Source organism: Lepidochelys kempii, chromosome 17 (assembly GCF_965140285.1).
Source record: "Lepidochelys kempii isolate rLepKem1 chromosome 17, rLepKem1.hap1, whole genome shotgun sequence".
NCBI lineage: Eukaryota > Metazoa > Chordata > Testudines > Cheloniidae > Lepidochelys > Lepidochelys kempii.
Window position 1 is genome coordinate 13101700 of NC_136396.1, and position 22707 is coordinate 13124406.

General features: G+C 44.2%; 1 protein-coding gene across 5 annotated transcripts in view; it reads left to right on the top strand.

Annotated features, from left to right (window-relative positions):
* Window positions 1-21773, top strand: part of PSPH (phosphoserine phosphatase) — a 23932-nt gene extending 2159 nt beyond the window's left edge. Inside the window, exons 1-7 of one of the 5 annotated variants that reach the window (XM_073315785.1) lie at window positions 3924-4180; window positions 10054-10263; window positions 13834-13992; window positions 15294-15428; window positions 17372-17517; window positions 19120-19268; window positions 21588-21773. In XM_073315785.1, coding sequence (XP_073171886.1) covers window positions 13853-13992; window positions 15294-15428; window positions 17372-17517; window positions 19120-19268; window positions 21588-21698 — 681 coding nt within the window. In that variant the 5' untranslated portion in view covers window positions 3924-4180; window positions 10054-10263; window positions 13834-13852 and the 3' untranslated portion in view covers window positions 21699-21773. Of the gene's footprint in view, window positions 1-302; window positions 411-3923; window positions 4181-10053; window positions 10264-13833; window positions 13993-15293; window positions 15429-17371; window positions 17518-19119; window positions 19269-21587 lie in introns of those variants that run through there. The other 4 variants (XM_073315787.1, XM_073315786.2, XM_073315783.1 and 1 more) reach the window with 4 other exon arrangements.
* The last annotated feature ends 934 nt before the right edge of the window (window positions 21774-22707 follow it).

A 22707-nucleotide genomic window follows, 5' to 3' on the forward strand; every position in this document is an offset into this window, starting at 1 on the left:
ACCTCACAATAGGATCTCCAGTCTGATTGTGGGGCAGCACAACACCGTGCTGCCTTGTAGATGGGCTCATGGCAAAGCCATGACAGAGGTCCAGACTAAGTACTACACACTTTGCCCTTGGAGGAACTACTTGCAGTAGTATGCTAAGGGTACAGTGCTTACTAGTGAGAAAGCAGGATGAGGGAGTTTTGGGAGACCTGGTTGTGAATGATAGAGCTAGGTATGGGAGCCCAAGAGTTTCTGTGCAGCTGAAAGGTGGCAACCTGCTTGGGTTACTGACTTTTTGATGTTTTTTTATGCAGTTGGTGAGTAAGCATCAATGGGAAATATATCAGCATGTTTGGACCTCTGTGGTTTTGCTGAGCTGCTGGCAAGTTATTCTAGTGAGGATCCAAAATAAAAAATACCAGGTAGGCTTTCTTTGTCATTGCATTCATCTTTTTTTAAATTCAATATTCTAAAATGCAGGAAATTGCACTTGGTATCTCAAAATGTACTGTTAGAGGGGACCCCTGGAATTTTAATTTTAATTGTCTACTCTGTGTGTCTGGCTACTGGCTACAGGCCTGGAGAAAGACTGCACACATAGCTTTTGGGATCTCTGTCCCCATATATCCTGCCAAGGAGACTCCACTCCTGAATCTTCCACACATCCCTGACATTCTCCCCCAAAGGATTCCACAGTCCAAATATCACACCCAAACATTCTGACATGCACCTTTGATTAATGATGATTAGCCGGCCTAGCCTCTAGCTGTAGCATGTAGCATGCAACCAGCCAATAGAGGGCAATATAGTCAAACACACACATACATGTGCACATGTGTACACACACACATTTCCTATCCTTCATATTATGCAACTTCCAGGTGTATGATCTTTTCCTGTGATGTTCCCTGGAAATGGGGCAGTTGTATTGTCAATATAGATAAAAAGGGGTCAGTGTCAATATGAATCCAAGGCAAGGCTGAAGCCATCTGTAAGGAATTCAGTTTTGGCCTTGCCCCAGCCCTGATGCCTATGGTGTTCAAATACTCAGGAGCTATTTCAGATAGGGGGCTTTGATTTAGTGCAGGGGAAAAAATGTAGTCTTTTTTTTGTTTTAGTTAGAGTTTTTGCATGTTTTATCAGCAAGAAAAGCCAACTTCAAAAGAAATCCATCAGTCCTTAGTTTAAGTCAGTATCTACACTTCTCACCAAATGGCGTTTTCTCAGGAGCCTCAAGGAGTTAGTGTCCAATTCACATTGACTTTCAAGGGGATTAGGGTGCCTAATTCCACTAGGCCCCAATGAAAATCCCAGCTAAAAGTCTCTGTGCTTCCTCCCCGGACCACACATTTGAGGGCTGCTGTTTCAGAGTATGCAGAACAACTCTTTCTTATTACGACTTTTATATTTTTAGAGCAGTTGAACTCCCATTTTGCATCAGTTTTTTAGGGATCCATGCAAACCTGTCGATTTACAGCTCATTTTCATTTCAGTTGTTGAACTGTTGTGCATTTAATTTTTAATGTGCAATAAAAATATAAGGGCAGATACTTGCTGGAGTAAATTGTCCACTGAAGTCAGTGATGCTGTGACAATTTACATCAACTGAAGAACTTCCCTATAATGTTTAAATGGATGAAATCCTGTCTATTAAACCCAACTAAATCTATAGAAACCAAAGGGGGGATATTTCTACTTGACATATGCAATAAGAATTCTGTCGGCCAAATTATGCAGTCCTTACTCAGGAAAAACTGCCATTGGGTTTCTGAGTAGGAACCATTTTCTCTAGTCTTTATCTGATTCAATTTGTCCAGCATCAAACTGTGATTAACCCATGTTAAAATAAACTATTTCTAAGCCTGTTTAAAAACACAATGTCCTGACAAAGATAAAACTAATAAACAGAATCAGAATAGACATTAGAGACGTCAGTGTCACTCCAATAGGGGGTCCTGCCATAGGAGTACTCTGACACAAGAAGCTACACATAGATGCTCATATTGACCACTGATTATTTAAATATTGTTAATATTTGAAACGACAAGGATGACATAGAAGGAGGCACCAGTAAAGCTTGTGACTTTAATTAATCCACATAAATCGGAGGAATAAGGTTGCCAGAATTGCAAAACAGCTGATGCATGAACTGTGACTGTTGTACTGACTGGCTCTTGACAATCTTTTCATACGGATGCCAGTCACAAGACTGCCCATCAAGAAGTGAATAAATGGAGCTATATCAGCCACAACAGCTTTCCTGCCTTTGAATATAACAACCAACTTAAAAGGAGAGATGGCAGTTTTCGGTTGGCTGCCTGAAGCTCCCTAACTAATGGTTACAAGTAGAGCTAGTCCAAAATTTTCTGATGGAATATTTTTCCACTGGAAAATGTTGATTAATCCAAATTGAAACATTCTGCAGGAACATGTCAATTTTGACAAAATTTAATGAACTCCCCTCACACCCTCAGCTTCGAAATGAAGCATTTCAACCTTATCTGAATGGCACACTTTGATTTTTCATTTAAAAACAACTTTGTTTCAAAATGTATTTTAGATTACATTATACACTATAATATAACATTTTAAAAAGTTAAAATAGAAATAAAATGTTTACATTTTAGCTAAACAAAATGTTTACAGTGACCTAAATCAAAATTTGTTGAAAATGTCATTTTGCAGGAAATTTGGAAATTCAATGTTTCTTTCCAATTCAGAACAAAAACTGATTTTGAAATCATGCAATTTCCCACAAATGGAAATTCCAGTTTCCACACAGCTCTACTAACAATCCAGATTATTCATAAAAAGAAATCCGCCCTCTAATTTTGGAAACCACTATAATTTCAGTCCCTAATCAAAAATGCACAGGAGTACCAGTATAAAAGACTGTACACTATCTTCTACATTTGTTTAAAATAGTGTAAATTTGGAGTCATCACACTGATTTAAATAGAGCCACTCCAAATTTATATTGCTGTAAAAGTTGAGGCTTGATCTTGCAAGATGCTGAACAGCCTCCTGGTCTTGATATAGTAAAGCACCTAGGCATGTGTTTAACTATAAGATTGCGAGTAATCCCATTGACTTCAGTTATTCAATTTCTCAGTGCTTAGAGTTACCTTTCACTAAAATGCATCCCTTTTTAAAAATGAGAAGGTAGCTTTTTTATTCAGGACAATAATCACTGGCAATTTTGGCTTACAGAATGCCTGGCAAAATGGGCCAGATCCCAACACAGCTACATCAGTTTACATCAGCTGAGGATCTGTCCCCAAATCTCCACAGGTACCTCAAAATTCCTTCCTATGTTTCCATATTCATGTGTAATATGTATCAGAGCTATCTACATTGGCCTGTCAAACCCTGTTTAAAGCAAGTTCATCTGAACTGTGCTTGAACTGGCCATGCTAATTTAGTGAAAGCCCACGCGTAGAAGGGAGCTACATTAATCTTTAAATAGGCCAATACTTCTTACATCTCTTTGGTACCATGTGTCTCTCAATTCACGTGAGAATGGAGCTATTCCTCAGCTCCAAGCTGGATAATTTAAGGGGTCAGATCCTCAGCTGGTGTAAATCAGCTTAGCTCCACTGACTAAGAATTCTTCTGTTACAAATATAAACACTGAGTTATCCTTAGTTCTGGGGATAGTCTTTGTAACCGTATCCCTTGCCTCTGCATTACTAGGAATAGTAATCCTGGACCACGGCCCCTAACATCCCTACACCCACCTCTTTGTGTTTTTGTGCCAAGCTCTTTTGTTTCATTTTGCTGAGGCTTCAGAACCCTGATAAATTTCTGTGGCACAGAGTGACATATGAAACGAGCAAACTCTCCACCTCTCCTTGCAATGCTCTCTCTGCCAGTACATCCTTAGCCAACCAGGGAGCTAGCAGGGCTGGGCTATAGGCGCTCCTCCTCCAAAGGGGGCAGGATTGCACCTCTCTTTCCTAAGCCTGACAGCAAACAGCTGAACACCTCTAGTTTCATGCATGTAAAGATTAAAAAAAAACTAGCCGTGCTTACTCAGCAGATTATAAAGAGCTATTTAGAAAATGCACCTTTCTTCCTGATCAGCTCGTGCCTTTGTATATATATGACCAAAGGTCCCAGCTTATCATTTCTTTTCCTGCACAACCAGGAGGTTTCCAGCAGCAGCAACAGCAGCCACGGGCAGTACAATACTGTAAGTCACAAGGACTTTTTTTTTCTCTGTTTAAAAGGGGATGTCTCTCTGAAACCTCATATCCATCTTGCTCCCAATTTGTTTTCTATTCCAGACAGTATGTGATGGACTTAGTTTTCAGAACCTTCCGGGTATTTCTTGTTGTTGGTATGACTGTGTTCTCACACCAGATGCAGTGACAGTGAGGTGCTGGTTTGCAACAAGAGTATAAATGAATGATGCAATCCTATAGAGGGGAATCATCATCACTTTACCAGAAGAAAGCACTACCCAAAAAGCTGAAAGGGGTCCTATATTTATGGGTATATCATTTGGTCTCCTTTGCCTTTTCCTCATCTATTTTTTATAAAATATTTAAAGCAATTTACCCTGGTGCATTGCTGTTAGATGTCAACTGACAGTTGCAAGTAACCCATCTGTTGATTCAAAATGCAAATATTTATTTACATTGCTTCCTTTAAAAGCTGAACTGAAAATCAACATGTTGAACCACGCTCAGTGATACCAGGACCTGAATCCTTTAGTCCTTGTGCACCAAAAACTCCTTAGGACTCCCAAGCTCTATTATTTTTAATGAGTATTATTATTTGGTCTTTTAATGTAATTACTGCTAATAATAATTTGCTCAAATATAGCTCCTTTCATCTGAAAAGCTCAAAGTGCTTTTCTAGCATTGTGAATTAAGCCTCGCAACAACCTTGTGAGGTAGGTATTTATATTCCCATTTTACAGATAGGGGAATTGAGGCACAGAGAGATTAAGTAATTTGCCTCATCCTAACATGCAACCCAATCCGGCACCAGCTGAAGTCAATGGAAAGACTCCCATTAACTTCAGTGAGAGCTGGATCAAGACCCACAGTAAGTGGCAGAGTTGAGACTAGAACCCATTACTCCTGACTCTCATTTCTCTTTAGTACACTAGAAACAATTTAATATAGTAAGAGTTAATTTCACATCTGTGCAACAAACCAGGGTTCAGTTCTGCCACGTGAATATAGTAATATTTCAGGATTGATTCTGTTCTCATATACACAGGTGTAAACAAGGAGTAACTTTTGAAGTAATTGATATTACACGAGGGTTAAACCAGTGTAAGTGAGATTAAAATCGGGCCTCTTGTGCGGTCCATTACTATTGATAAGGCGTTTACAGTTTCACTGAAAAGGAAGGGGGGTGGGAGAGTGGGAGACACCAGATACTGTTTGTGATGTACACCACAGCCCTAATGATCTGTTTAAGGAGGTACTTTTGGTAACTATTTCACTAAGGTTGAGCTGATCTTCAGTTTTTTATGACAACAAGTGTAAATGCAACAAAAAGTGACAATGTGGATGGGGATGGATAGCACTTCTGAAAACTAACATATGATAACAAGTGAAGTGAGATTGGGATGTTGATTTTCTGATCTCACTAGGCAAATCAATACCTAGTTACATCAGGCTAGAAATAAATGCAGCCAGAAAACCACGTGGCTTCTAAACATCATTCCCTTTTCCCTCTTAAAGTATAATTTATCAGACTTCTTGCTTTTCATAATGTACAAAACATTCTTCCTCAAAGGGTCGGAAAACTGGAAATATTTCAATTGTTTTCTTTAAACAGTAACATTTGGCACTGCATAACTCCTAATCCTAATCCACTGGCTCCATCACCTCTAGGTTATGTAACAAAACTCATCTATAAACTGTGGATGTGCCAGGGCTGCTTCTGGGTGTCCTGGCAAATCCAGATGGTTGTAGAAAGATCTACTTTCCCTTCCTTGCCACTGCCTTCTTTGTTCCTCTTTGTTCTTCTTCGTTATCTTTCCTTTCCCCCAGCTGTGCTACTTTGCTCTTCTGAACCTTCACTCTCTTCTCTTAAATCTTCTCTGATCTCTCCTTTTCCCCAGCTTCTCCTCTTTCCCATTTTCTTCGTTCACCTTTTTGTCCACCTTCTTCCATTCACTTATCAGACTTGTATGAATGCTTGCTGTGTGGAACCTTTCCAAAGGTGAAATGACAGAGTCAGAAATCTAGCCTGCCTTCCAGAAGTCAAATGCAGGAACTCCTCACTTAACATTGTAGTTATGTTCCTGAAAAATGCTACTTTAAGCGAAACGATGTTAAGTGAATCCAATTTCCCCATAAGAATTAATGTAAATGGGATGGGGGTTACATTCCAGGGAATTTTTTTTGCCAGACAAAGACATACGTATATAGATATACACACACAGTATAAGTTTTAAACAAACAATTTAATACTGTACACAGCAATGATGATTGTGAAGCATGGTTGAGGTGGTGGAGTCAGAGGGTGGGATATTTCCCAGGAAATACCTTACTGCTAAATTATGAACTAGCGCTCAGCTGAGCCCTCAAGGATTAACACATTGTTGTTAATGTAGCCTCACACTCGACAAGGCAGCACAAATGGAGGGAGGAGACACAGCAGGGCAGAGGCTGCAAACATGGGAAACTGAAACCCATGCTATCCCACTGGAGCACACCACTTCCTCTACTTTCCAAAGTGCTGGGGTGTGTGTGTGTGCATGTGTGTGTTAGACAGAGACACACACACTGTGTGTTTGTATGTGTGTGTGAGAGAGAGAGAGACGCGCATTGTCCCTTTAAGTACGCTGACTCCACTCTAAGTACACTGCCTTTTTAAGTAGATCAGCAAGTTGAGACAGCAGCTGCTGCAAGCAAGCTCCCTCCTTCCTGAGCCCTGTCATGTCCCCCCCATCCCGTGTTCTGTGGAGATGGGGTGCATGAGCAGGGGGAAGGGGACACCCTGACATTGGCACCCCTCTTCCCCCCACCCCCTGCACAGCAAGCAGGAGGCTCAGGGAGCAGCTCCAAGGCAGAGGGCAGGAGCAGCACATGGCAGTGCGGGGAGGGACACCTGAACTGCCAGGCAATTGATAGCCTGCTCGGCCACTGCTGCACAGGGAGCTTAGGGGAGCTGATGGGGGGCTGCCAGCCCACCCTGGTTCCAAGCCCCCACCAGCTCGCTCCAACGGGCTGCTCTACCTGCAAGCAGTGGACAAAGCAGGCAGCTGCCAAACAATGTGATAAGGGAGCACTGCGCAACTTTAAAAAGCATGTTCTGTGATTGATCAGCAACATAACAACGAAACAATGTTAACCAGGACGACATTAAGCGAGGAGTTATTGTGCTGGAAGGAGGCAGGCTTTTCCAATTTGATGTACCTGCATCTTTCACATGGAGATAGGCCTAACTGATCTTAGTTGTGGGAATTCATCCTTTTCTGTCTATATTGCACAAACCTCAGTGCATCTATGCTAGTAGATTCTCTTTTTCTCAGTGCAACTGGTCTTTGTCAGCCTTAGAAGCTTACATAACCTCTTGGACCGTGGGTCTCTGGAGTAAAGCCAGACACACGATAGTTCCTCATGTCTTCTACTTGGAAGTTTGACAAAGGTTTTCAGTTCTCCTTCCACTCCTTTTGAGATCTTATACACCACACGTCTGCACAATGTCCTGGTCTTTATGCTTATCTGTTTCCAAACAACACCTGCTTGTGACTAACCTAGCAACTCCTTGCTTGTGCTGGCTGTGCTCATAATCGTTATACTCCACCTCATTTGAGGAACTGCCAGAGAAAAAGGTGCAGGGCATTGCTTTCAGCCCTGAAGAAAAGTCAGATTAGAGATCACCTCTGTCTACTTCCTCCTGTGTCTTCCTTCCCCACTTCTATGCGTTTATGCTCTGTTTGAAGAGGTCCTTAATGGGTGGGGTGTGACCCACAAGTGGGTCCCCGGGGGTGCTTGGTTGGTGTGGCAAAATCATGGGGTCAGGAGGGCCCAGTGGGAGTTTGGGCTGACGCTGTGACTGCTCCCTCTGCCCCCACCCCGACCCCTATTGTCCGGTACCAGTCACAGGACAGCTCGGTGGTCTACCCGCTCCCCTGTTACTGTCAGTTCCAGGGCTAGGGAAATGGCTTCAAGACTCTGTCTTCAAGACTCTGTCCAAGCCCCTTGGAATGATGCTTCCTAACCCTAGAGCTGAGGCGACCCCTTGAGCTGTGCAGGCATGAAGGACAAAAAAGGAAGAACCCCAGTTCACCTGAGGTGTATCAACCCTCACCAACTCAGGCAGCACTGGCTGTACCGACATACGAGCCCCTCATTGCAGTAGCACCAGCCTCCCTACCCCAAGCATGCTCTGCACCAGCTGCCCCACCCCACAAAGCCTCCATCATCACCTTTTTGATCAGAAGCCCCAAATGCCCCCAACAATTAGCCCATGACTCAAAATCCTAGCTGTAGTGTGGGGTGGGATGATTTTCCAGCTATTTTGCAGATTGCAGGCCAAAGGAGATCAGAAACATCTGCTCTGTTTTACACATCAAGCCCGGATTCTCCTCGGGGATCAAGATCACGCCACCTAAGCATCTCCTTCCACAAAGCATGGCCTTAAAGTACTTTCCAAAGAGTCACTGCATGTAATAAAGAGAAGGAAGTGTTGGTCTCAGTAGTGGCTTCACAGCTGGCATCAGTGTTTTTTCTCTCCATCCTATATCCCAGTCCATCAGAGTCAGCAGCAATGGCTACATCACAGCAGGGAATGTCCAGGAAAGGGAGCAAACTGGAAGCGCTGAGCCCAGGGATAGGCAGAACCCAGTTGGTGCCCATGATTAGGGTTTCTGCCTATCCCAGTTTTCACAGGATACATCAGATTTTGAGGAGGCATAGCCTGAAATATATTTCAGGCTAGCACTACATCTTCACATGGCAGTGGTGTATCACCACAGGATGACATGCAATGCAACCTCACATTCTCACGATGCAACATGATAACTTTGCATACGGATAGATCAGCACTGGGACATCATGACACAAATGTCATGCCACTCTGAGGCAATATGTTTGTCCGGTAGAGCAAACTTTAAAACCGGCATCTATAGCCAGGGTTGAATTCTTGACAGACTTCATAATTTTCTGCAGACTGGATTTTAACCAAATGCTCTCCCAAAAATGTCAGTACATGCTCTTTTCAATTCCCTTGCTCAATCACATGTCACAACACATGGTTCTCCAACTCTGCCCCAAAGTCAGAGCAAAAAATTCCAGTAACGGCATGACCAGGCAGATATGGAGTCAATTGCAAGTTAAGGCTGATGCAATGTAAAGCTGGAATTCAGTCACATACCCACCCACTGAGAAACCTTAGCTTAGTACCAAGCTGTAGGTATTGCAGGGCGGTTTATGGTTTATTTCTATAGCTATGTCGTAGCACTAAGTTTCTTTTGCATGCAGTGACCGTGTAATGTTATTATATTATGTGTTCTTTATGCAATTGCATAAGTGTAAGGGGTGCATCACAGAAAAGTACATGATGATATCCCCACTCCAGAGAGCTTGTAGGCTAAGTGTTGGGGGTAGACTGAAGTTTACAATCTGCCCTGAGTGAGGGGCAGCGCGTAGCTGCATTATTTCAGAGTCAGACTCCAGTCCCTGCTTCCTCCTAGTTCCCTGAGAGAAGAAGGCAGCACCAGCCATTTTCTTGGCACAGGTTACTTGCTCTCCACACTGGCTCAGCTGTGCCTTCTGGAACATTGTGGAGGCTGAGCCAGAGCTCTGCCCACTCCCTCTGCCCTACCTACCCACTCCCAGCCCACCTGCGTGGGAGGGGAATAGCAGCCCTGCAGCAGCTGCCCATGCTCCTCACACTCCTACCTGTGGTACAGGTAAGTGCAGGAGGGTAAGGGGACTCCTTACATCCCTTTATATCCCTGTGTGAGTGCACAGCAGAAGTCAAAATCTGGTTCTTGTGGAGTGTGCCACACAAACCCCTAAACCAGGTAGATAGACTATATGTCGCACATACTACTATTTCACAGGTGCCTTAGTAGAGTTTTATTTTTCATAGGTGTTTTTTGCCAGCTAAATCTCTGTCTCTGCCTCTCGTGGTGATATTTCATACTCCGTGCTGATAGCGTCCTGCTAAATACACACGAGCGTTTACAGATAAGGAGTTACCTGTTCTCAGCCACAAGCTTTATTCCACCTGTTCGATGTGGCATCTTTGGCTGTTGTCTTCTGTCTCATAACGAAGGACTGGAGCATTCCTATTTATTCGGTTAGTTGTGTACTACATGAACATTTACAAGACCAAGTCAGTCTCTTTGATGACTGTGTGTATAGTACGTATGTTTTCAGTTATTACAATAATTGTTCATAGACCCTTTCACCCCAAAGGTTCTCAAAGCTCTTTCCACGGGGTATATACAGTCATTCATCCACTGGCAGGGCAGAGTGCCATAAACCCGCATGTTTTACAAAACACAAGGACCCTGCTCCAAGGAATCTCACTGAGACAAATGCCAATACATGAGGTAACAGTTTACACACACAGCTGTGGAGCAGGGGTGGGCAAACTTTTTGGCCCGAGGGCCACATCTGGGTATGGAAATTGTATGGTGGGCCATGAATGCTCAGGAAATTGGGGTTGGGGTGTGGGAGGGGGTGCGGGCTTTGGGGTGGGGCCAGAAATGAGGAGTTCAGGGTGCGGGAGGGGGCTCTGGGCTGGGACAGGAGTTTGGGGTGCAGGGGGGGAGGTGAGGGCTCTGGCTGGGGGTGCAGGAGGGTGCTCCGGGCTGGAACCAAGGGGTTCAGAGGGCGGGAGAGGGATCAGGGCTGGGGCAGGGTGTTGGGGTGCAGAAGGGGGTTGGGGTGCAGGCTCTGGTGGGCACTTACCTCAAGCAGCTCCCAGAAGCAGCAGCATATCCCCCCTCTGGCTCCTACATGGAGGCGCAGCCAGGCGGCTCTGCATGTTGCCCTGTATGCAGGCACTGCCGCTGCAGCTCCCACTGGCCGTGGTTCCCAGCCAATGGGAGCTGCAGGGGTGGTGCTTGGTGCGGGGGCAGCGCGCGGAGCCCCCTGGCTGCCCCTACTCATAGGAGGCAGAGGAAGGACATGCTGCTGCTTCCAGGAACCATGCGGAGCCAAGGCACGGGCAGAGTGGGGCAAGCCCTCAACCCCACTCCTTGGCTGGAGAGCCAGAGCAGGGTAAGCCCCCAACCCCACTCGCGACGGGAGCTCGAGGGCCGGATTAAAACGTCTGAAGGGCCAGATACGGCCCCTGGGCCGTAGTTTGCCCACCCCTGCCATGGAGAAATGGTCAGTCAGAGCTCCATAAGGACAGGAAGTGAAGAATAACTCAACCAATTGAAAATGTATTGGGAATGTAGCTAGGGTGGATGCAAGTACTCAAATGGGAATTCTGCCACATGACTGGGCTTAATGCCTCTTTCACATGGAAAAGATCTTGGGACGGATAAGCGAGCAGGACCTCATTCTTTATGTCTCATCAGACGCTTTTATTTCTGAGTCAGAGTCCTTGCAAAGTGGGGTCCTGTCCATGACTGAGGTCCCTAGGTACTGTGGTTATACTAATGGTAAAGTATAATAATGTGGAGCTAGAGCATGAAGAGCGTGTTAAAGTCAATGGAAGTTTTGCTCAATTAAGGACTGCTGAATTTGTCCCTAAGTTCTTACTTGGTTTTTAATTAGTCCTCAGATAAATTTCGTATCACTCTCCTGGGAGTTTTGTCCAAGAGAGGAGTGAGTAATAAATGAGTGAGAACTTCAGGATTTAGCTCAATAACAATAGGATGGACTTAAATAGCAGCTTTCCTTCTGAACATCTCAACTATGTGTAGCCTACCCAAAGGTGGGCAAATAGTATTATCCCCATTTTATAGACTGGGGAACTGAGGCCATGTCTATATTGAGAGTTTGAAACAGCAATAGGTCAAAGCACACTATGGAACTTCTAGTGCATGGCGACAGAGTCCACACAGCCAGTTAGTTTGCAGCACGCTAGTGCACTGTAGTACATCCCCGCTTGCCAAGCACTAACTCTTTATAAGCAAGCCCTGAGACACAGAAAGATGAAGAGACTTATTAAATGTCACACACAGGTGCACTGGCAGCATGGGAAATAATAAGCTGACTAAGGTTTCCTGACTCCTAATCCCCTGCTTTAACTATTCAGCACTGCTGTCTCTCAGCTTTTATCAATCCTACCACCTACTGTCTCTAGAGGTCTCTCATCCAAATACTGAATCAGTTCAATCCTTCTTAACTTGTGACATTTACCAGGATCATGCCACAAGCAGGTATATTTGCAGGCAAGGTGGCAAAGAAGTTGACCGTGAGTGTTCTGATATATATATTGGGCAGAGGTGGGGAGACTATCCTGGAAAAATTAAAACACTTATCCCACGGCATCCACTGGCAGCTGTTTTAACCATTCCCAGAGCCAAGCGCTTTCTTACAAAATCAAAACGTCTCTTACTTTAAAGGTGCCCTTACAGAGCTGGATATGTGATGATCAGGGTCCCATCTCCACCGGCAACAGTTAGGAGCCCAAGTGTAAGAAGTGTGTTTTAAAAGGACAAGTAATATGTTCTCTGTGGGAACCAGCCAGGTCCTCTGTAAGTAGCTGTAGGGCATCTTGCCATCAAATTATAGATGAATACACAAGAGGCAAAGGAATCTGCATATAGTTTAGTGTGATGAAAAGAAAAGATGAAGCTGTGTGACATGACACCAGATGGAAGAACAAGGAAGATTCAGGTTAATCACATGCAGGGATGTATAGTAGAAAGTATTGGTGATTAGGAAACAAATCAACCCCAAAACAAACCAGCCAAACAAAAACATCTGGGGTATGAGGGTAGGTATAAAGCTGTAGCACTGAGTATTTCTCCCAAATACAAACAGATTGCTAAATATGGAATTACACCTTGGATTTGCCTATAAAGAGAAAAAGCACAAGATGATTCGTGGGATAGCAGGAAAGTATACTCATGCTGTTTAATATCCAACTGTAAATCCTGTGTTTCTGATCTACAGAATTATCTGTGCCCAACACAGCCAAGTAAACAGATACAAAAGAAAGGGAAAGCTATTTTATTTCAGCAGTAATTATGCACCCTGACTGTCCAGCTGAGTGACACTTTCAACTTCTAATTTTAAACATAGTCCTCTGGGGAAAAGGTTGTTGTGTTATGACATTGTGACTGATGTCCTGGGTCAACTTCACTGAGACCAGGAGGATAGTAGGACTTATAAAAGAATTATGTTTACTGTCTGCTGGGCTTAGGCAGAAACTTCACCTCTGGGCAGATTAATCCCTAACTGTCCTTGATGGGATTTCTTGCACTATCCCTCAAGTATTTGGCACAGGCTTAGATGGACCAGGGTCTGATCCTATGTCCTTCTACAAGTCCTTGGGGTGAGAAGTCTTGTTTCCTTAGACCTGAGAGGGTGAGCTGGAATTTAATGTCAATCACTGCAGGAGAGTTGGATTCAGATAGTACTGACATTTAATGCAACAACTATAAGCTTGAGCCCCATTGGAGCATCAACTGGCAGCCACTGCAAAGAGCGAATCAATAGCTGAGCCAAATCTCCACTGCCCAACTCCAGCCTTGAACTCAGACTGAACATCAGCCAGCAGGCACCACAGAGAGCAAATCAGCGAATGAGCCAGGTCTTCACCACTGCCCACTCTCATTAATAAGGACTGGCTACACGGCTGCATTCAGCACTAGCTGGCAGATGACAGATCAGTTTCTTAGATGGCTCAAAACAGAGTGCAGTGCAGTGACCGGCAGAAAGAACTTCTCCTCTTCTCTTGCAGCAGGAAGGTTCCCAGAAGGATGGCCTCCCTCCTGGAGCTGAAGGAAATCTTCCGCAATGCCGATGCAGTGTGCTTTGATGTGGATAGTACAGTCATCAAGGAAGAAGGAATTGATGAGCTGGCAAAGTTCTGTGGAGTTGGGGATGCTGTGGCAGAAATGTATGTACACTATTTGGTTATTTATTTCATGTGCATAGCAATCAATAGTAATAATGGCTCAGCTTCATCCCTGGCCAGTGGAATTACATCAGGGACAAATAGGTTAAAGAGGATCATAGTAATAATAAATAGCATCAATGAATACTGGACTAACTTACATTTTGGAATTGTGGATATACGGGGCCTGAGCCAATGTTCATTCAAATCAATGAGCATCTGTCCAATGAACACCAGGCCCCTACTTTGTTAAGGGGCTTTTAGTTAAACTTTGGAAAACAGTAGCACAGCTTGGTCCCTCTTTTTTGTGAAAGAAAGAAAATACATTTTGGGCCATTCGGAGGCCTGATCTTGCTCCCATTGCTGCCAATAGCCAAACTCCCATTAACTTCATAGGGAGACGAATCAGGCCCTTACTTAAGGAATGCTGGTCCGATATGGAGAAATAAAAGATTTTGTCAGCTGGTTCAGCCATGCTCATGTACAGCATGATGGGGTTCCCTGTCAGGGCTACGTATCTGCTTTGCTTCATGGTCCTCCTAAATCACAGCATTTATCTTTAGAAGTATCAATGATCCTCTTCCACTGAGCTTGGGGAAAGTGTCTGTTTGTGAATGCTGTAAATAAATACCTTACAAACCTCAGACTTGATGAGTTGCTAACAAGTAGTCATCCATCATCAGTTCAGCTCCACCTCTTTTTAAAGCTCTTTGCTGCCCATCTTCTGTATTTTGCCCAGTAATATCGGTCAGGTAACTTCAACCTGCCATGTTAGAGTGCTGTCCCTCTTTGCTCCATTGTAACTAGAGGTGGATCTGAACTGCCCCAAAATTTTTGGAGGGGGATTTGAAATCTGGCAGCAGTTCCTAAATATCATGCAAATTTCTCAGCTCATCAGATCATACCTTTTCAGAATGTGGACACAGCAGAGCCTAGAACTAATGGCACTTAAGAACATACAAGCGGCCATACTGGGTCAGATCAGAGGTCCATCAAGCCCAGTATCCTGTCCTCTGACAGTGGCCAATGGCAGGTGCACCAAAGGGAATGAACAGACAGGTTATCATCAAGTGATCCATGCCCTGTCTCCCAATCCCAGCTTCTGGCAAACAGAGGCTAGGGACACCATTCCTGCCCATCCTGGCTAATAGCCATTGATGGACCTATCTTCCAAGAATCTATGTAGCTCCCTTTTGAACCCCGTTATAGTATGAATAATTCCTCTTCTGTTAAAAGTCTTTGTGACAAATCATCTTCTATCGAGTGTAATTGATTTGCACGGATTTGTTTGGATCTCAATTTAGGACACGGAGAGCTATGGGAGGCTCTGTGACATTCAAAGCTGCTTTAACGGCACGACTAGGACTTATACGTCCCTCCTGCGAGCAAGTGCAAAAACTAATTTCAGAACATCCTCCTCAGCTCACACCAGGGATAAGGTAAGATGTGTTTCAAGTGAGCCTTCCAAAACCACAGAAGGCCAGACACTCAGTTGGTGTAAATCAGCATAGCTGTGTGAAGTCAGTGGAGTTACACCAGCTGCGGATCTGGCCCAGAATGTTTTCCGGCTTGACTTTTACATGGTATGTGATGTTCAAATTGGGATGTTACAGTGGGATGAGTCCATTTCTGTGGACTAGTGTCCACATCAAAGCAAGTACCATCTCGGTTGGTACTAAGGGGCATCCTTGTTGGCAGTCTCAGCACACAGGCCAAGGACTGAATGGTTATGGACCATGATCTATCCCGTCACCTTTAGAAGTGGTCTTTCTAGGTCAGGCGTGTGGCCCTTTGATTGCACTGCCGTTGCCCTAGGTGTGTGTGTTCTGGAGATACAGAATCTGACCCTGTGAAGTGGTGAGGGCATTCAAATCCCAGGACTGGGCCCATCTAGAGAAGTCCATTCTTCAAGGCTATCAATTCATTACTAAAGTCACAAATGAAGTTTTAAAGAAACTGGGGCTCAGAGTAAGCATAACTTATTTTAACCTAACAGGTATTTTCCACCCCAAAGCAGAGAGTGGCTGAAAAAAGGCTCTTATTAGAAAACTGCCCTCCTAGCAGGCTCTAATTCTATAATACCAGTGTTGTGAGAAGATATTGCATCAGCATTTTCTCCTTGAACCGAAACACACATTAGCTCTCTCTGTAGGGGTGGCAAGAACACAAACGGCACATTGTGTCCTTGTTTGGAATCACGATTCTCTTCTATTTACACTCACCCTCTTCCTTTTTCCCTCCGCTTCGCTGTTCACACCGCTCCTCTGCTTTAATCCTGTACTTTCCTGTCCCTTCCTCTCTTCCTACCACTTCTGCTGCTTTGCTTTTGCTGCTTGTTGGTCTTTTGTTTTAGGGCCAGATCCTGCCAGGTGCTGAGTGCCTTCAACTCCCGTTGTCCTCACAGATTGGGGGGTGAAATTCTTTTGTCTCCAATACAGCTTTTGGAGATTCCTTTTCTGTAGCTATTGCCTTTTTCTATAGGAAGGCTGTTGCTGTCCAATGTTCCCTAGGAAGAGATACAGCTCAGGGTCAGTGAATCCAAAAAAACAGCTTGTGCTTTAGATCAGTGGGTCTCAAATTTTTTTTTTCCCCACAGACCACTTGAAAATTGCTGAGGGTCTTGGCGGACCACTTAATGATCTTTCCAAATGTTGTTTGTACTGTTATTTAACTACTGCAATGTGCTTTGGCTAAAAGTGCTATATTGAAAAAAACTTAAATTTTTTTTGTTCTACAAATAAAAGCACACAACTCGTATTTTAATATCAGTAGTCTTACCTTTCTAATGCAATGGATGTGCCCTCTCTTCCCCGCCACAGCAACCCCTGAGCTGGGGCTTGGAAGGAGGGGGGGTCTCTCCCCTGTCACAGCAGCTACAGAGCTGAGGCTGGAAAGGAGGGCAGTCTCTCCCTGGCAGCTGCAGCCCTGGAGCTGGGGAAAGTTGCCTCTTTCTCTGGCCACTGCAGCCCTGCATGTCCCAAATTTCCCCCACCCCCTCTTCTCACCCCACTGACCCCTCCCACTTACCCACTAACCTGAATTGACTTGAATGTCAAGAAAATTGACCTGAATGTCAAGAAAATCAGTTCCCTGATCCACTAGTTTCTGAGCAACTAATTGCCAGTCTGTGTCTCAATATAATACAGATTTGTTATAGCTCCTTTCATACAAACTCTATGGGAGCCTGCAAAGGAAGAAGGGAAAGTCTAAAACTGCACTGAAGTATGGTATTGAAACCCAGTTCCTGAACAAAGAAGGATAATGCAAATTGTAGTCAGCTTTGTTAATGAACGATCTACTTGGGATTCCTCCTTCCCTCTCTGTTACTTCTTGATCTTGCTAGATATTCAGGGCTGGTTGTTGTGTTTTCTTTTCCTATAAGGGAGCTGGTAAGCAGGCTTCAGCAGCGAGGCATCCAAGTCTTCTTAATATCCGGAGGGTTTCAGAGCATTGTGGAGCATGTCGCTTTACAGGTGAACATTCCAACAGCAAACGTGTTTGCCAATAGGCTGAAGTTTTACTTTAATGGTAAGATGTGATTGGATGGCTCTTTTTTCTACACATTGATGGTCACCATTTCACTTCAAGCTGAAGTAGGATCATGGGCTATGGTGGCTTAAGAATTGAATGGAAAATCAACACATTGAAATATGATCATTTTGCTTCTATGAATGGCCTCTCTGAACTGAGGTTGATGGTTCTCAGTCCTGTTTCTTGTGATCAAGCGTCCACGTTATAAATACTGTTACTACGAGTGGCACTGATTGTCCCTTATTGACTGTCTTAGTAGAGAGACCAAGGAGAGCGGAATGGAAACTGAACTGCCCATGCTCCCCTAGAAAGGTCAGGGTTAAGGCAGTTTGGCGACCTAAAAGCATTTAAAAAGTCACAGGACGTAAGACAGAAAATGAAGCGTGGGTTGCAGTAGTGGCTTTACAGCCAAATTCCATGCTCTGCCGGAACCATCCAGCCTGCATCGTCTCAATGCCAGTTTGGGCACAGCACCAGGCAAGGAAATTGTGAGCCCCTCTTCTTTCTCTCTCTCGATGTCTGCCAATCAAACTCATGGGGGTGGGCTGTTCTGTGGATGGAAAACTGCGAACTGCTGTGCTGTCAGGCTGGCAACTTTCTCCAGCACTAAGTTGTCCCCCCGCCCCTCTCCCAAAACTCTTTCTTCTCCCAAAACTCCCCTCTCTCCTCCAAACAAAACAAATCCAATTGAAACAATTTCTGGCCGTACAAATTGTTCTTTGGAAGCCATTATTTTCCCTGAGACAGCATAACACAATAGGGTAAAGAAACAAGCATGGGAAATATCCTACTAATAATGATAGTTGGTTCAGTCTATTGTGTGTCTAGAATAAAAGATCAAATCATTTTTTTTTAAACTACGTGCTGTACTAGGAAAAAGAAGCAAATGTTGGAGCTCCTTTGCATGGCTGTGGAGGCATAGAAAGTCAAGTTCTTTTACATTCTTACTATGGGTTTGATAAGATTTCAAGTCAAAGTTAAAGACTGTCTCATTAATAAAAACACAGTTTCTGTTCTTTTAGCTTCTGTTCTCAGTGACTTTGGGGTAAATCCAGAGTAACTATTGACTTCAATGGACTTGACTTCAGTGGAGTTGCTCTGGATTTTACACCAGTGTAGCTGAGCAGAATTGGGCTCAGTGGAGGTTCATTATTCTTACTTACACTGAGTGTATGCCACTGATTTTAATGGGGTCACTCCTGAATTACATGGTGACAGTGTAACCGAGGGTAGAACCTGTCCCAATGCATCTGTGAATTTGTGGAATTTTTTGCCTTTTCTCAGCATCCAACACTGTGAAAATATTCACACCTTTGTGGCACTGTAAGACCCACAAAGTGATTTAGGTCAAATCTACAGTTTTTAATGCATGCTTAATTTCCAGTTAATTCAGTGGGGGCTTTATGCATGTAAAGCCTTCGGGATTGGGCCCTAATTAGTTATTTCCTAATGAAAAGGCCATAGACAAAGTAAAAATCCCTCTTGATTTTCAAGAAGTTCATTGGTGTCTTTCCTAGGTACTTGTGATTCTCTGCAACCCACTGAAGCAATTGGACATGCTGCCCAAGTATCTAACTCCTCCTCCCCACATGTTTTTAGGAGAATATGCAGGGTTTGATGAGACACAACCAACAGCTGAATCAGGTGGAAAAGGAAAGGTTATCAGTCATCTGAAGGAAGAGTTTCACTTTAAGAAGGTAGTTATGATTGGAGATGGAGCTACAGACATGGAGGCATGTCCCCCTGCGGTGAGTATCCAAGAACTGGATTTCCCTTTTAAACAAATGCTTTCATATATATATCAATGGCAAGACACCATCTGTTTGACCATTATACAGTATTTACGGGGGATCGTTAATGCCTTTCAGTCTATTCTGAAACAGTACCTGGTGAGCTATTTGCAGCAGCAAAGGCTGTGACAGAGATCAGATTTCCTGCCTGACACCAAGAGGGGGGGAAGTACTGATGGGCATTCACCTCCCTGTGCCAGCAGGCAGTGGGATCACCTCAGGGTGGACCAAGGGATCAGGCCATTCACTCATGTACCCCTTTCATTCTGGGTCACACACACACTCATTACGTCTCTCTCTTCTTTGTGCCATTCGAGCTGGCAGAGCCCTCCAGATCTTACTGCTTGTAAGTGGTGCAGCAAACACCCACACCTGCAGCTGAGGTCATCACCTCCCTGCCTCTCCAGCCCTTAATACAAAAGCCTGAAAAGAAACATCATAATCCTGTTATCACCTTACACTCATCACTCTTCCTGTAGCCCACCCAAGCTTCTCTTCCGACTGCTCCCTTTGGCTCCTTGACCCACTCCCAGCTCCTTGCCTTCTTTCACGTTGCGCTTGGAACAGATTTGGAAGCCAGCCAAGCACACTCCCTCAGAAATCTCCTGAAAACCCTCCAGTGCCACTAAGCAGTCCAACTGTAATGCCTTCCAGTTGGTCTGGACAATATTGTTCAGCACTCGACCTGCCTTTTAGACTGTGGCCAGCACCTCCAGATTTGCAATTCTTTCTTGGGTATTGTTTACCTTTTTCAGAAGCATTGCTTGCACGCACACACACACCAGCCACATCTTTTGTCACAGTAACACTAAGGCCATGACTACACTACTCGCCGGATTGGCGAGTAGTGATCGATCTATCAATCATCGATTTATCGTGTCTAGTGTAGACGCGATAAATCGATCCCCAATCGCTCTGCCATCGACTCCGGAACTCCACCATGGCGAGAGGTGGAAGTGGAGTCGACGCGGGAGTGGCGGCCGTCGATCCCGTGTCATGAGGACGTGAAGTAAGTGATTCTAAGTCTATCTAAGATAAGTCGACTTCAGCTATGCTATTCTCGTAGCTGAAGTTGCGTATCTTAGATTGATCCCTCCACCCCAGTGTAGACCAGGCCTTAGATTCCTGTTAGTATCATGGTGCTTCCACACAGATTCCTTCAAGTGCCCAGATCCCAATCTGGGCCACTGATTTATGGTGCTTATGAACCATGCTCCTGCATCCTTCTGGTGCACATGCTGCCTGATACTAGCAGAGCAAGAGTGCTAGTCTGATGACTTAGAGGGTGGGTACCAAGATCCTTTCTTGCACCAGAGATAACTTCTCATGGGGATGGAGCAGACACCTGCTGAACATGGCAGCTCTCACAGAACTAGGAATAATTTAAAAAAGAATTAAAAATACAACCTAAAAAAAAAAGTGCCTTTTTACAGCAGGTGTGGATCTAACTTGCAACTTACCATTACAGTCAAGTACCTTCCTAGAATACTAATGCTCTTGCTCTGTCAGAATCAGGAAGCACGTACCTTAATGTGGGCCTGGGGTGTGCTCCCTAAATACCACAAAATCAGCACCGTGTTATAAGGAACATGCATGATGCTAGTTCCAAGCATCAGTGCTTGTGTGATTCTATTATTTTTAATTCTAACAGTGCGTACCTTGGCAGCAAGTGTGTGCACTGTGATTTCAGATTAATATTTGTTTAATGCCTTAAATCTCTCACGAAACAGCAAAGAGTGAAAGTTTAAATGTTGCATTTTCATTGATCTAAATTGTCTAGGCTCTAGAAACGATGATTGTTCTTGGTTAATTATTTGAGCCATTATTAGTTAATGATTGCATTTGGTATCTGTCACAGGAGGTGAGTGGAGTTAAAATAAACAGCAGAGGTATAATTGTAGTATTGGGCATAAACATTCGCCTGTGAACTCCTACTGGACTGTCAGTTCAAGGTACAGTAGCAGCATAAGTCACAGGAATTTTCCTCAGATTTTTCAGTAGAGTCTCGGATGTGAACAATCTCAATGTCACATGGTATTAGAGAATGACCCTTCTCCCATGGCAAAGTTCCCATTGACTTCCAGGATGCAAGATCAAGCCTTTTGATGAAATCCATCCCAGCAACAAACACAGAAAGGCAATTTTTTGTGGGGTTTTTGCTACAGATTTTGAGGATAAACTCATTCTTTTTAAAATATTGAACATATTTACACTGAAAATCCCCATTTCATTAGTGGAAAGCTTAATATACGAACCTATTCATTTCTGTTTTGCTAGGACGGCTTCATTGGATTTGGAGGAAATGTAATCAGGAAACAAGTAAAGGAGAAAGCCAAATGGTACATCACTCACTTTGACGAACTGCTTAAAGAACTGGAAGAACGATAAGTTATACAGTAACATAGTATTTTTATTAACAATTATAGTAGATCAATATATACAATGCAATTAAACATATTTTTGTTTGCACAATTGTGTACTGATTTTTTTTGTTTGAATTTGATGCTTCCAAATAACTTCCCAAGATGTTCCCTCTTGGACCTGCCGTTCACATTGCAAGTGGTCCCATTCCCATAGTTGTTAATAAATTGGTACTTTATAATGTATGTTTCTTCAAATCACTAAGGGCCCCATTCTGCTACATTTATTCACCTTGAGTAACACCTTACTCTCCTGCAGAAAGGTCAGATTTGCTTGGCGCATGATAGGGAGGGAAAGCCATTGGCTCTCTGGCCTGCATTAACTAGAATGCCAATTGGCTATGGTCACTATAGACCGTACGCCAGCTGAAAACTGGCCAATCAGAGCTACACTTTGCCTCTCATGCTCCCAACAGCGCGCCCCCCCGCTTCCCCCCCGGATACTGGCATGGGTACGTAGGGCAGCTGGTACAGAGTCCAGCTATGCTGGCTGTGAATCAGTTGAGAAGTCCTCCTGCTGAGGGATTCTCAGCTGGCCTGAGCGGTTCAAAGGAACCACTTCAGGTGGAGAATCTGGGGCCATGGCTTTGATGTGCGTTTGTTTGCCGTGCGGAAAGCAGTGAGGAACGCCACACTGAGCGGAAACTCTGCTTTGAAATGTGAAAAATAAGCTGCTACCATTTGCTGAAAAGCAGAGTCAGGGCTCACAATTCCAGCAGAGGTGTACCACCCGTAGTTATGCGATGTACGGATAACTAACCGGGGGCACTGGCTAGAAGTTTCAGAGTGTGCAACTGCTTGCTCAGGGTGAACGCTTGTTGGCAACTCTCCCAAAAGTTCAGCGTTCACATGTCCACTTATCGTGGTATAGAAAGGACAGAGATAAATGTATGCAGCGTAGTTGTAGCTGTGTCACTCCCAGGACATTAGACGCATAAGGTGGGGGGGGGTTTGCTCCAGAAAAAGATATGCCTGAG